Source organism: Scyliorhinus torazame, chromosome 7 (genome assembly GCF_047496885.1).
Source record: "Scyliorhinus torazame isolate Kashiwa2021f chromosome 7, sScyTor2.1, whole genome shotgun sequence".
Taxonomy (NCBI): Eukaryota; Metazoa; Chordata; class Chondrichthyes; order Carcharhiniformes; family Scyliorhinidae; genus Scyliorhinus; species Scyliorhinus torazame.
In genome coordinates, this window is record NC_092713.1 from 211508615 (window position 1) to 211522721 (window position 14107).

The window sequence follows — 14107 nt, forward strand, 5'->3', positions numbered from 1 at the left end:
AAGTGGCGGCACTGTGGCACAGTCGTTAGCACTACTGGGTCACAGTGCCAGGGACCCGGGTTCGATTCCGGCCTTGGGTGACGTTCTCCCTGTGGGTTTCGTGCGGGTGCTCTGGTTTCTTTCCATAGTGCAAGGATGTGCAGTTTAGATGTGGTTATGTGGTTACGGGGATAGGGCAGGGGTGTTAACCTAGGTCGGGTGCTCTTTTGGAGGGCATACTTGATGGGCCGCATAGCCGCCTCCTACACAGTAGGGATTCCATGGGTGCAAATACTTATGGAAATTTATGGTTCAAGTGAGGTCAATGTTTCATCGAGCATTAATGCAGTCATTCTGTTTTTGCCAATGCTTTGGTGATGAGAAATACAAGGTGGAAATTAAGAAGTCCTATATACTTGAAGCTAAATAACCAAATGAAAGCTATCCCTACTTAAAACATGGTATCTTGAAATTTGTTTCTGCGCTGTGCATAAAGGGGTATGAATAATAGGTGGAATGCAGTGTACCAGACTGCTTGTTTTTGAATGTAATCAGCTGCAGCATCTCATTCATTTAATGATTAATGATACAAGGATTATGGCCAAACAAATTGAGACTTTATTTACAATTGGCTCAGATTCTATTGTACAATGGAGATAAATGCTTGAATGATATTTTCCATTATAATCTAAAACAATACAGTTAAGTGGAGTTTGACACTTACCTACAGGCAGACAATGAAGTTGGAGAACTGGTTACCCTAATTGGAAGTTAGTACCTTCCACAAACCATGTGTACCATTAACATTTGTGGTGGTATGGGCCCATCTCTAGCCTGCCTTTAAAGGTGATAGGTGCAGGGAAATGACCAAAGTAGCATGTTAAAAGTGCATTGTCATGATTTTATGAAGTGAATATCAGTGATATTTCCTGAGAGTAATTTTTGTACTGTTTTAATATCCCTAGTACACAGAACTGATGAACATGCTGAAGGTCAGGAAAACGTGCTGGCTTCCTCTGGTACTCCAAGACCCAAACATAGCGGTAAGGGATTGCCGAAGAGTTTCTGAATGTCCTTAACTTTTTCATTTGTGATGAGGAGATGCCAGCGTTGGACTGGGGAGGGCACAATAAGAAGTTTTACAGCACCAGGTTAAAGTCCAACAGGTTTGTTTGGAATCAGTAGCTTTCAGAGCATAGCTCCTTCATTAGGTGACTCAACTGATGAAGGAGCTACGTTCCGAAAGCTAGTGATTCCAAACAAACCTTTTTCATTTGTGTACTACTTCTAAAACCAACCTCCCCAATTTATCAATGACTTAACAGTTGTCCGATTATGTTAAAAGTTTGACAAATTTCCACAGCCACTGAATAAGCAGGCCTCACACTGCTGTCACAGCGATGTGAAATAATTATGCGAGCATTGCAGTTGATTCTGCCGGCTGTGTCCTTAGTACCTCTGAAACACCTGCAAGATGATAGGAATGTAATAATTTCCTGAATTTTGGTAAACTTGTTAGCCAAGTCAAATGAAAATTTAACTGTTATTGTTTTATTATGGAGTTTTTTCAGCATTAGAGTTGTGCATTCTTACTGAGTAGCATTTTTTTTGTCTTGCAGATGATGTGTTTCTTCCCAAAGACGTTGATCTTGACAGCGTGGAGATGGATGAGACAGACCGTGAGGTGGAACATTTTAAGAGGTGAGTAAAGAGAGGATAAACTGATTTGTGTAAGAATTCAGCAGAGATTAGGACAGGGGTAAACTTGATCTTAATGTTTTGCACGTGAGAAAGGAAAAATCAGTTTCTGCTTTCCTAATTACCAAAAGCATCCAGTTAATCTGCATATTTGTTATGAATTGATACCTTGTGACATTGCTTACAGATTTTTTTTAAAAAGCTGTAGTTGCTTTTACACTTCGCTTCTTCCCCTGACCCGCTCGCCCTCCCCTCACCTGGCAGGCTGACTCGGCCCCCCCCACTCCCCAACCTGGCTCGCCATCCCCCCACCTGATTCGTTTGCCCTCTCTCTACCTGGCACCCTTGCTCTCTCCCCACCTGGCTTGCTTGTCTGTCTGCCCTCCTTTTCCCTCCACCTGGCTTGCTTCTCTCTTTCCCCCCCCCCCCCCCTCCCCCCAACGCTTTCCCTCCCTCCGCCTGGCTGGCTTGCCCAATCCCCACCTGGGTTGCTCATCTGCCTGCCCCCGTCCCAACCTGGCTCGCTCCTCTCACCCCCCTCTCTTTCTCTCCACTCCGGTTCTCTCGCCGCTCTCCACCGCCCGCCCACTCGAATGCCCCCCCCCCCCCCCCCCCCCCCCCCCCCACTTCCGTCCCCATGCTTTTTGATTTTTCACACTTCTTCACCTCCACATTCTCGTTTCATCATATTTATTTGCCCTATATGGCTATATTCCCTCCCTTAGCCCCCCACGCTTTCTATTGCTCTGTCTCCCTAGTCATTCCCACTGGCTTTCTAACCCTTTCATGCATGTGTTCACCCCAGTGCGTCTCTGTCTGTCATATGTGAGCCCTCACATATTCTCTCCTTCTCTTTCCTCTGTGCCATGCACTGAGTTATTTTCTCTCTTGACACGTGTCTTCTTTGCACAGAGTTTCTTCCCTTTTCTGTCTACTTTATTTGTACACCCATTAGCTCACTCCCACACTCCTGCTCATTGACTGCGTTTTCCTTGCAGATAAGCAATGCTGGCACTGAGTTGTGCTTGCTGGTCTTCTCTGCACATTTGCACAGGTCAGAGGAATTTGATAATATGAATAGTCATTAGCATATCAACAAGGCTGCTGATTATCCATAAGCAATGGCCCATATTTATGGTCAGTGACAAAGTGGGGACTCTGACCACTGCCTAAAGGGCCAAGCTAACTTATTACAAAACTCCTGATGAGAATTTCACTGGAATGACAGGAGAACTTGGGTCCTGACATAGCTCTGCCACATACTGTAAAGTGAAGATAAAGGACAGAGCATGTGATACAGTGGATAATAGGATCTGCCAAAATTGACTAAAGTTGTTACGCCCTGAAAATTAAAAAAGTTGTTTAGTAGTCTTTTTTTACAATGCCATATGTGTACAAACAAATTTAAAGTCCTATAATAAATATGAACAAAATAAAAATTTCAACCAACGTTTTAGTCAGATAAATGATGAGTCATATAAAATTAATCATTTAAGAAGTCAGATAAATATTCAGGATCATGATTAAAAAGTTGATAAATTTGAGGAGGATTGAAGAATCTCATCTCAGCCATTTTGAAAGTTGAAGTCCCCCTTCCTGAACCAATCCTTATTAAATATTTGTAAATTGACATAGGCGGTTCCTTCCACCTTGAAACACCTGCCTTAATATATTGTGGTGGCAAATGTTGGGTATAAATAGGCAATTACCCCAAATTCACGCCATTGCCATTTTCCCCTGTTAACTGCAGAGTTAAATTTGGAGCAGCTCAGAATGACATAACACAGCTCAGCTTTGAGGTTTACGCGCGGTGCTCCCCTGAAGTTGCTTGCACTTTTGCATGTAATGATGATAACGTCAGCAGCTTTTTGAATTTTACCCCAAAATTCAACCTAATGATTCCAGAATGAAGCCACATCATTGGAAGAAATAGAATCGGTCCGTTTTTCAATTAAACATTTTATTTACAATGTTGGAAGTAATAATTTAACAAAAAACAGCAGAGGCATTACAAATATAAATTGAGGCCACGATTGATTGCTGTTGGGTACGTGCATCACAGACCTTGTAATAACATTGTTAGACCTTAGAACATAGAACAATACAGCGCAGTACAGGCCCTTCGGCCCACGATGTTGCACCGAAACAAAAGCCATCTAACCTACACTATGCCATTATCATCCATATGTTTATCCAATAAACTTTTAAATGCCCTCAATGTTGGCGAGTTCACTACTGTAGCAGGTAGGGCATTCCACGGCCTCACTACTCTTTGCGTAAAGAACCTACCTCTGACCTCTGTCCAATATCTATTACCCCTCAGTTTAAAGTTATGTCCCCTCGTGCCAGCCATATCCATCCGCGGGAGAAGGCTCTCACTGTCCACCCTATCCAACCCCCTGATCATTTTGTATGCCTCTATTAAGTCTCCTCTTAACCTTCTTCTCTCCAACGAAAACAACCTCAAGTCCATCAGCCTTTCCTCATAAGATTTTCCCTCCATACCAGGCAACATCCTGGTAAATCTCCTCTGCACCCGCTCCAAAGCCTCCACGTCCTTCCTATAATGCGGTGACCAGAACTGTACGCAATACTCCAAATGCGGCCGTACCAGAGTTCTGTACAGCTGCAACATGACCTCCCGACTCCGGAACTCAATCCCTCTACCAATAAAGGCCAACACTCCATAGGCCTTCTTCACAACCCTATCAACCTGGGTGGCAACTTTCAGGGATCTATGTACATGGACACCTAGATCCCTCTGCTCATCCACACTTTCAAGAACTTTACCATTAGGCAAATATTCCGCATTCCTGTTATTCCTTCCAAAGTGAATCACCTCACACTTCTCTACATTAAACTCCATTTGCCACCTCTCAGCCCAGCTCTGCAGCTTATCTATATCCCTCTGTAACCTGCTACATCCTTCCACACTATCGACAACACCACCGACTTTAGTATCGTCTGCAAATTTACTCACCCACCCTTCTGCGCCTTCCTCTAGGTCATTGATAAAAATGACAAACAGCAACGGCCCCAGAACAGATCCTTGTGGTACTCCACTTGTGACTGTACTCCATTCTGAACATTTCCCATCAACCACCACCCTCTGTCTTCTTTCAGCTAGCCAATTTCTGATCCACATCTCTAAATCACCCTCAATCCCCAGCCTCCGTATTTTTTGCAATAGCCTACCGTGGGGAACCTTATCAAACGCTTTGCTGAAATCCATATACACCACATCAACTGCTCTACCCTCGTCTACCTGTTCAGTCACCTTCTCAAAGAACTCAATAACGTTTGTGAGGCATGACCTACCCTTCACAAAGCCATGCTGACTATCCCTGATCATATTATTCCTATCTAGATGATTATAAATCTTGTCTCTTATAATCCCCTCCAAGACTTTACCCACTACAGACGTGAGGCTCACCGGTCTATAGTTGCCGGGGTTGTCTCTGCTCCCCTTTTTGAACAAAGGGACCACATTTGCTGTCCTCCAGTCCTCTGGCACTATTCCTGTAGCCAATGATGACATAAAAATCAAAGCCAAAGGTCCAGCAATCTCTTCCCTGGCCTCCCAGAGAATCCTAGGATAAATCCCATCAGGCCCCGGGGACTTATCTATTTTCAGCCTGTCCAGAATTGCCAACACCTCTTCCCTACGTACCTCAATGCCATCTATTCTATTAACCTGGGGCTCAGCATTCTCCTCCACAACATTATCTTTTTCCTGAGTGAATACTGACGAAAAATATTCATTTAGTATCTCGCCTATCTCTTCAAACTCCACACACAATTTCCCATCCCTGTCCTTGACTGGTCCTACTCTTTCCCTAGTCATTCGCTTATTCCTGACATACCTATAGAAAGCTTTTGGGTTTTCCTTGATCCTTCCTGCCAAATACTTCTCATGTCCCCTCCTTGCTCGTCTTAGCTCTCTCTTTAGATCCTTCCTCGCTACCTTGTAACTATCCATCGCCCCAACCGAAACTTCACACCTCATCTTCACATAGGCCTCCTTCTTCCTCTTAACAAAAGATTCCACTTCCTTGGTAAACCACGGTTCCCTCGCTCGACGCCTTCCTCCCTGTCTGACCGGTACATACTTATCAAGAACACGCAGTAGCTGATCCTTGAACAAGCCCCACTTATCCAGTGTGCCCAACCCTTGCAGCCTACTTCTCCACCTTATCCCCCCCAAGTCACGTCTAATGGCATCATAATTGCCCTTCCCCCAGCTATAACTCTTGCCCTGCGTTGTATACTTATCCCTTTCCATCATTAACGTAAACGTCACCGAATTGTGGTCACTGTCCCCAAAGTGCTCTCCTACCTCCAAATCCAACACCTGGCCTGGTTCATTACCCAAAACCAAATCCAACGTGGCCTCGCCTCTTGTTGGCCTGTCAACATATTGTTTCAGGAAACCCTCCTGCACACACTGTACAAAAAACGACCCATCTATTTTACTCGAACTATATCTTTTCCAGTCAATATTTGGAAAGTTAAAGTCTCCCATAATAACTACCCTGTTACTTTCGCTCTTACCCAGAATCATCTTCGCCATCCTTTCCTCTACATCCATAGAACTATTAGGAGGCCTATAAAAAACTCCCAACAGGGTGACCTCTCCTTTCCTGTTTCTAACTTCAGCCCATACTACCTCGGAAGAAGAGTCCCCATCTAGCATCCTCTCCGCTACCGTAATACTGCTCTTGACTAGCAGCGCCACACCTCCCCCTCTTTTGCCTCCTTCTCTGAGCTTACTAAAACACCTAAACCCCGGAACCTGCAACATCCATTCCTGTCCCTGCTCTATCCATGTCTCCGAAATGGCCACAACATCGAAGTCCCAGGTACCAACCCATGCTGCCAGTTCCCCTACCTTGTTTTGTATACTCCTGGCATTGAAGTAGACACACTTCAAACCACCTACCTGAACCTACCTTGTTAGAGCATTGTTACTCTGTTACTCATTTCTGTTTTCATGGCTAAGGTTTTTCACTTCATTGAGGTGTTACTTTTATCCTTGTTTTGGTTGAAAACTGCCAAGCTCTAACTTGTTTGCCCATTTTTGTGGGAAATATTGAGCTATTTCAGAAATCCAATTGTGAGCAGCACATTCGTGTAATGAAGCAGCTGATATTGACAGTGGTCCTGACATTATTTTCCTCTTTATGATGCTCTGACACTTGGTTTTCTTTTCCGTTTGTAGGTTTTGCCTCGATTCTGCCAAGCAGTCAAGGCCAAAGGTCTCTGTAAACTGGTCTAACTTTAGCCTGAAAAAGGGCCCAAACACAGCTCATTGAAGATGGCACCACACTCCTGCCTAATGGAAACTGGAATTGTCCTGCAGTTAACACATTCCTTACTGTAATGGGTATTGGCCTGCTCTCCCAACACAAAGCAATTTGCTGCGATGTATAAACAACTTGCTGCGATGTCATCCACAACCAGTGCCTTAGCCAGAAGGAGTGCACATTTCTAACTGGGTGGCACAATTATCTCTAGGGTTGGTTTCTTGTGCTTTATGGTCATTGTGAGAAATTGTTTGTCATAGTTCTGACACCAGTGGAGCAAGTCTGAATTTCAGTAGAAACCAATAACAGAATTTTATAGATGGACAATTGATTTTTCCTAAATGTTTTTTTTTTGGGGGGGGGGGGGCGGAAAGAGAGTCAGATGAAATGTGAAGTAGGTTTTTATTTTTGTCTGTCAAAGAGACAATAAGACAAGGCAGACAAGTTTCATGGCACTTACAAAAGGGGTTGAAATGTATCTCTTGTACCTGTGAACTATTATGGGACTGACTTTTAGGAGAATATTGTACTCTTAGTTCTAAGCAAAATCAGCCAGCAGAAAGATCAAATAAAATACTTCACTCAAATTTTGCACTGCCATGAATGTAGCATTACCTAGTCCCCAGTGGCAAGAAATGTATGGCAAGTATGATCTTGGCAATGTTTAGTGAGAAGGGCTGTAAAGGTGGCCAGTAGATGTAGTGGTCATCTGCTACATGATTCAGTGATACAGCAAAGACAACAATCGATGCCTTTGGGTTTTCTGTAATAAACTGGGAGAATAAGTGAAGTGCTTTTTGATTATCGCAGATAATCTTCCCAACTCTAAAACTAGGACACTTATGTGTATTTGTAGAATTAAAAATAATTAAAAAGGGTGGCGAGAAACGTCTCCGTCATTACTTTCAAAACTGACATCTAGATTCTAGTTTGCCACCTGTTTTCCTGGATAAGTACATAAATGAGCTTCATTTTGAAACCCTGATGAAATTGAGTAATGATGAGGGATAGAAATTGGTGTTGTCCCCAGTAAAACCAGCACTTCAAATTAACTTTGAAGGAAAATATTCTGACCCTTTTTCTTTGTCTTTAGGTATATTACCCAGCTATACTGTTGACAAGTTAATTGAAAACTTAAATAGTATGCTAGGGGCTTTTCACAGTAACTTCATACTTGTGACAATAAAAGATTATTATTATATTAAAGAAAAATGGTTTGAAGCTAATGGCACTGTAATTAATTGTGCAGTGTGCCCATTATTGGTCAGTGTCATATACTTAAATTGAAAGCCTTACTTCAGCATTTTATCCCAGTTAAAAGTTGTCTTTCCCCTGATTACAGCACAAACTTAAAAGTGCACATTTCTTATTTTAATGACCATCTTTTTTTTAAAGCACCTTTTGGTACCAAACCAATAAGGATTGTCAGTCCATTTGGGGTGTAAATTTCTGATAACTTATCTGTGCCAGCATTAATCACAAATAACTTGGTTAATCTGAAATCTGAAACTCCAGTGTTGCCAATGTACTGTGGTTGGAAATGATGAGCAAATATGGAAAAGCTATATCTTTAAAAGGAAAAGTTGCAGTTACCATTTTGAATTACAGCACAGGGGTAATAGAGCTTGCCTTCAGTTTGTGCGATCATCCAATCAATTGTGGTGCAGTGTTGCTCCCGTACACCAAATTAACTGTACATTGATCAGACACTTGATCACAGGCCATTTAAATTGCATTCAGTCCAGGTGCTGCCTATGTCCGCCAATATTTGAGCACACTTTTAATCTGATGACCGTAGCTATTTCCTGTAAACGTGATGCTAAAATTATTTCTCACTTCCTTTTTTAATCAATCCCATTCCTTGAATTGCTGCCACATCCCAGCCAAGTATAAGATTGTAATTGCAAGAAAGAAAGGAAAAGATGTGGGCCATGTAGTATCTTCATGGCGAGTAAGTATTACCTGCTGAAATTAATGATGACAACCAGCTGGTTGGTATCTTCCGTAAGTCATGGAATAAACCACATTTTGCAGTGTGTAATACTGTAAGTTAAAGGCTTCCTACTACACCACCATATTGGAGTGTGTAGTGATGACTTATTTATATATATATATATATATATATATATATATATAAATACATATATATATATATATATATATAAATAACCTGTAGTGGCCGATCCACTTTCATATCATGGTCAATTTCAAACTTGAATGGAAATTGATCATTTACAATAAACTTTATATATGTGTTTAGAAACCACATTGTAAATATCTTGTGTATAGTGGTGTCGGGTGCAGAGTGTTTAATGCACATCTGCACATTGCAGACTGACAAAAAACTTTATATTCAAGTGTTTTTATCTACTTCAATAACTCTTGGTAAAATAAATCGGCTATAATCGTTGTAAAGTTCATTTTATGTGAAGATTAAATAAAGTCCTCACCAATGTGATGGAAACTGAATGAAAACTTTTCTGTTGTGTATTAGTGACTGTGGTTGGATTCACATTGTAACAGATGACTTATTTCATATTCTACTTTTCAGTGCTGTCAACAGTTCATACTTGTTGCATCGCCAGGGTATGCATGCCAGCATCACCCACCGTAGTATTTACTATATTTGTTTTGTTTATAAGATCCTGCGTCTTGGTTGTTTGACCTGTTTATGTCACTGCCTTATTCTGTCTTTTTTTAAAAGAGAAAGTTAGCTTGTTACGTTTGTAATTTTTAAAATATGGTCTCATGGATATCACTATGAAAAATCAGTTTTGCCTGAATCAGATGGCCCTCGTTATCAGTCTGCTCACCTATGCATTGTAGAGAATGCAACATATAGATTGGTGAGTGAATAATTTTCATACCTTGCTGACCTCGCTGGAAATAAATGTTTGATTTGAAATATAAATTAAATTACATTTCAGAATAACTATTACTAGTCGAGGAATGTAACTGATAACATGAAAATGCATTTTATGGTGTGAGCTCTTTCTCAAACTTGCAACACAAATGTTGGGGGAAGTGATGTCCACCTACTGAAATAGTGTCACTTATGGGTCACGATATCAAAGCCACGTGTTCTAAGTTGTCCCTTGTAGTTTCCAAGATGTAGAATCTTTTCTTATTGATTTAATCTGGTCATTAGTTGTCTGTTTAAACTGTATTTTAGCTTTTTGTTTTATTATATGTACCTTTATTTTATATTGTAACGAGAACATTTAAAAAAATCTATTTCGAACCAAAAATTGTTAGTTTTATATGATTTTCTGGCATTAGCCAACTTTAACAACAACAGAATGGTGTAAATTGTTAACTATGAAAATAATGTAGGTTTGTACTATGCCAGCCTAGTCTTTTTGGCATCCTTTTTTAAATTATGTATGTGAATTGTCTTTCTTTTGAAAGATAAATATATCTTGATAAAGATTTGTGTGCTTGTTATTTAGAGATTTCTTGTGCACCCATTGTAATCCAGAAATATATGAAATTTTAAGTTTTGACAAGTGGTGTTCACCAACAAGTCGGAAGTTGGGGAAGACGTTTGTTGATTTGATGTCAAGCTCTTTTTTAAAGTTAATATAATTTAAATTCAGTTTAATTCTAAGCACCACTTGCTCTTTTAGTCTGATATTCCTGAGACCAGTGTTTGTTTAGAGTTGTGCTTGATAGAGGGAAATGACTACTTTCCTATTGCGATGGGTTAAATCCAATATTATAAGAACCAGATATGGCTGACAACAGCCTGTTTTCAACAAAGGTGTCCACTTTCTCCAATACAAAACACTTAGGTCCTGCTGCAGTATTGTGCACAATTGAGAATTTCTTTTTCTCGGGAGATGGGAAAGGGAAGTAAATTGCTATTAGTGGTATTCATTTGTTCTAGTTGGATGAGTGAAAGTATTAGGAAGGCCATACCCTCTCTGGACTTCATAGAATATTTTCCTGAAGTCAACAGCTTCAGAGAAGGTGAGAAAAAATTAAGCTGTCCATTGGTAATTGAATCTGGTCTTGAACAACTTTATGTTCAAGATATTTGGATCTTGTGCATTTGTATGTCTACTTGGGCTTCATTTGACTTCTAAAAAATAAACTACACTATCACCTTGTTGAGAAAAATGGAGCTTTCACTTTTATTTTAGCCAGTTTAGTTCCTAGGGTGAAAAGCCCTTGGATCAGAGCCTGCCCTACTTGTGTTGTTATTTCTCAGGCCATTGTGGTGGCTGTTTCAATGACACATGACATGTTCAGCAGCCATTTGGAAACAGTGTGTGTGCATTTTGTTCCCAGTGATTCAACCTCAGTTTAGTCCTTGGAGTTAGGTTTTTAAAATATTGCCTGCAGTTTGCAAATATTTTAATATGTACCACCCACTTAATTATGTTCTGACCTCGTTGCCCGGGAACTCTTTGGAAATAATTATGCATGTGTTTAAGTCCTTGTTCACTTGTGGGCTCAATGCAGCTGCCCAGTCAAGAATGGAGTCAGATTGAGGTAGAATCATAGGTTGGTTGCAGCCCAGAGGGATGCTATTTGGCCCTTTGTGTTCTCTCCACAAACTCAACTAGTCCCGCCCTTGACCAATGCCCTGAGAGTTTTTCTTTCTCTAAAGGTGCGTATTCCAATTCCATTTTGAAGTCCCCGATTATATCTACCTCTACCACACATTGGTCAGTGCTTTCCCCATCCTAATTATTCATTTTGTTTAAACAAAAAGTTTTTCCCTCCTTTCCCTGTTTACCCTTTTGCCAATTGGTAACCTCTGGTTCTGGGCCGAATAGTCATCTCTATCCACACTCCTCATGATTTTGACCCCTTCTGTCCAATCTTTTCTCATCTTTTTCTTTAAGTAGAACAATTTAGGACAATATCTGTCGATATAATTGAAACCCCTTATCCCTTGAACCATTCTCATAAATCTTTTCTAAAGTATGGTGCCTAGAATTGAACGCAGTACTGCAGTTGAGACTGAACCAGTTTATTTTTTACAAGGGTTCACTGCAATTTCCTGTTTTTGTACTCTATGGTTGTATTATAAAGTCTAGGAACCCATGTGCCTTTTAATCTATTCCTCAATCTGCCCTGGTACTTCATTGATCTGTCCACATAATCCCCAAGTCACTTTGTTCCTGTACCTGATTTAGAATTGTAATCTTTAATATTGCCTCTATTTTTTAAAAAACAATCAAAAAGTGTCACTTCGCACTTCTCTGTGCAAATTTGTATCTGTCGTATTCCACCAGTTTGTCCGTGGCCTCTTGAAGTCTGTCATTATCCTCACAGTTCACAATACACTTAGGTTTTGGGTCAACTGCAAATGTTAAAATCGTGCCTTGTACACCCAAGTCTAGGTTATTAAGATAGATCAAGAAAAGCAGCGAACAAAGAACTGACTTCTTGAAGTGGATTATAATCCTAGCCCCTTTTTGAGACTATTCTGGATCAGGCAGACTCTTTGGTGTAATTATTGTCATTTAAAGTTGAGAAAGACCAGTCTCACAGACAAACAAATGGGTCTGAAGAACTGATTTTTTTGTTTTTGTTTTAGGGGGTGTGGGCGTCGCTGGTTAGGGAGTGACTTGGAGGGGAACCTCCAGGTGGTGGGGTGACAGTGAAGGAATGGCGATATATTCCAAGTTAGGGTGGTGAGTGACTTGGAGGGGAACCTCCAGGTGGTGAGGTTACCAGTTATCTGCTGCTCTAATCCTTCTAGGTGGTAGTGGCCGTGGGTTTGGAAGAACCTTGGTGAGTTACTGCATCTTGTAGATGGTGCTCATGGCTGCCACTGTTCATCGATGGTGGAAGATTTGAATGTGGAAGGGGGAGCAATCAAGCAGACTGCTTTGGCCTGGGTGGTGTTCACTTCTTCAGTGTTGTTGGAGCTGCACTCATCCAGGCAAGTGGTGAGTATTCCATTACACTCCTGACTTGCGCCTTGTAGATGGTGGACAGGCGGTCAGGAGCTGAGTTGCTAGATCTGTTCGAAGTCTACACGATGGAGGGTACCCTCCATGTGAAGATGGGACTTTGTCTCCACAAGGACTGTGCGGTGGTCACTTCTACCGATACTGCCATGACTCATTCCGAAGGAAATAAACCACCAGAAAATATTACTGCTCCCCACATAGTCTTTAACATGTTTTAGCTAGAGTATAACAACCCATGTATTATAAGGGTCAGGGCATGTCGCAAAAATGTATATCTCTACTGTACAATATACGGAAATGCGTTTTCGAGTTAGGATACATGAAACTATATGAGACAATATGTTTTCTAACATTAACATTTTTTATTAAAGAACCGAACATCATGCAATTTGCTTTAATGGTAATCACAACATTGATAGTTCTAGGAAAAGTTAAACATAATCTTGTTTCTATTGGAGAATCCAAGTCTTATTAATGTTACAGAGAGATATTTAAGATTTCCATCAATATTTAAAGTAGTATTTACCTCGCGTTCCTGAGCAGAAAGCTAGCAAGATACCTCTATCTTAATATGGGGGTTGAAGAGGAGACTATCCTAATTTTTGGGGGGTGCGGAGGGAAACTATCATCTCTATACTATGACACCTATGCCTTTACCATGAGAGGCACTGGAGTGAATCTAAAAGTCATAGTGTGTTTCAATATTTGTAACATAAATAATTTAACCAGCAGGAAGCATGTTGTGCACTCATGCTGGACACCATCCTTTGTTTATGTCAACATCCTTCATTTTAGTCAACATCATTCAAGCAAACGATACAGAGAGGTGCAGGTAGTGATTACTACACTAATTCTCGGATTCAATTGACAAGTTATTTAGGACCATCCTTACGATTGTGGTAACTTACAGGCCAGTTCCCGTTTTTTTTTTCAGCATTGGCTTGTGTTAAAGGATATACCATATCCTACTTAAAGATGTTGTCATTGAGCACACAATTATTCCCAGGCATTTTAAAATAACTTTTTAAACCTTTGTCTAGCAGATGAACTCTGCTTTTGACTTTTAAACCCTACTTCATAGAAGAAACACTCTTTTAATCTTATAACTCCGTATTTATAGCTGCATTCCTTCACACCCTGGGAGCCCCCTGTACATTGCTCCCTCCTATCTTAACAGAAACTGTTCTCTGCTAAACACTC

General features: G+C 40.8%; 1 protein-coding gene across 1 annotated transcript in view; it reads left to right on the top strand.

Annotated features, from left to right (window-relative positions):
• LOC140427387 (uncharacterized) overlaps nt 1-9455 on the top strand; it is a 190144-nt gene extending 180689 nt beyond the window's left edge. The window contains exons 21-23 of the mRNA XM_072512929.1: nt 945-1022; nt 1599-1680; nt 6896-9455. Coding sequence (XP_072369030.1) covers nt 945-1022; nt 1599-1680; nt 6896-6989 — 254 coding nt within the window. The 3' untranslated portion in view covers nt 6990-9455. The remainder of the gene's footprint in view (nt 1-944; nt 1023-1598; nt 1681-6895) is intronic.
• Nucleotides 9456-14107: the final 4652 nt, after the last annotated feature.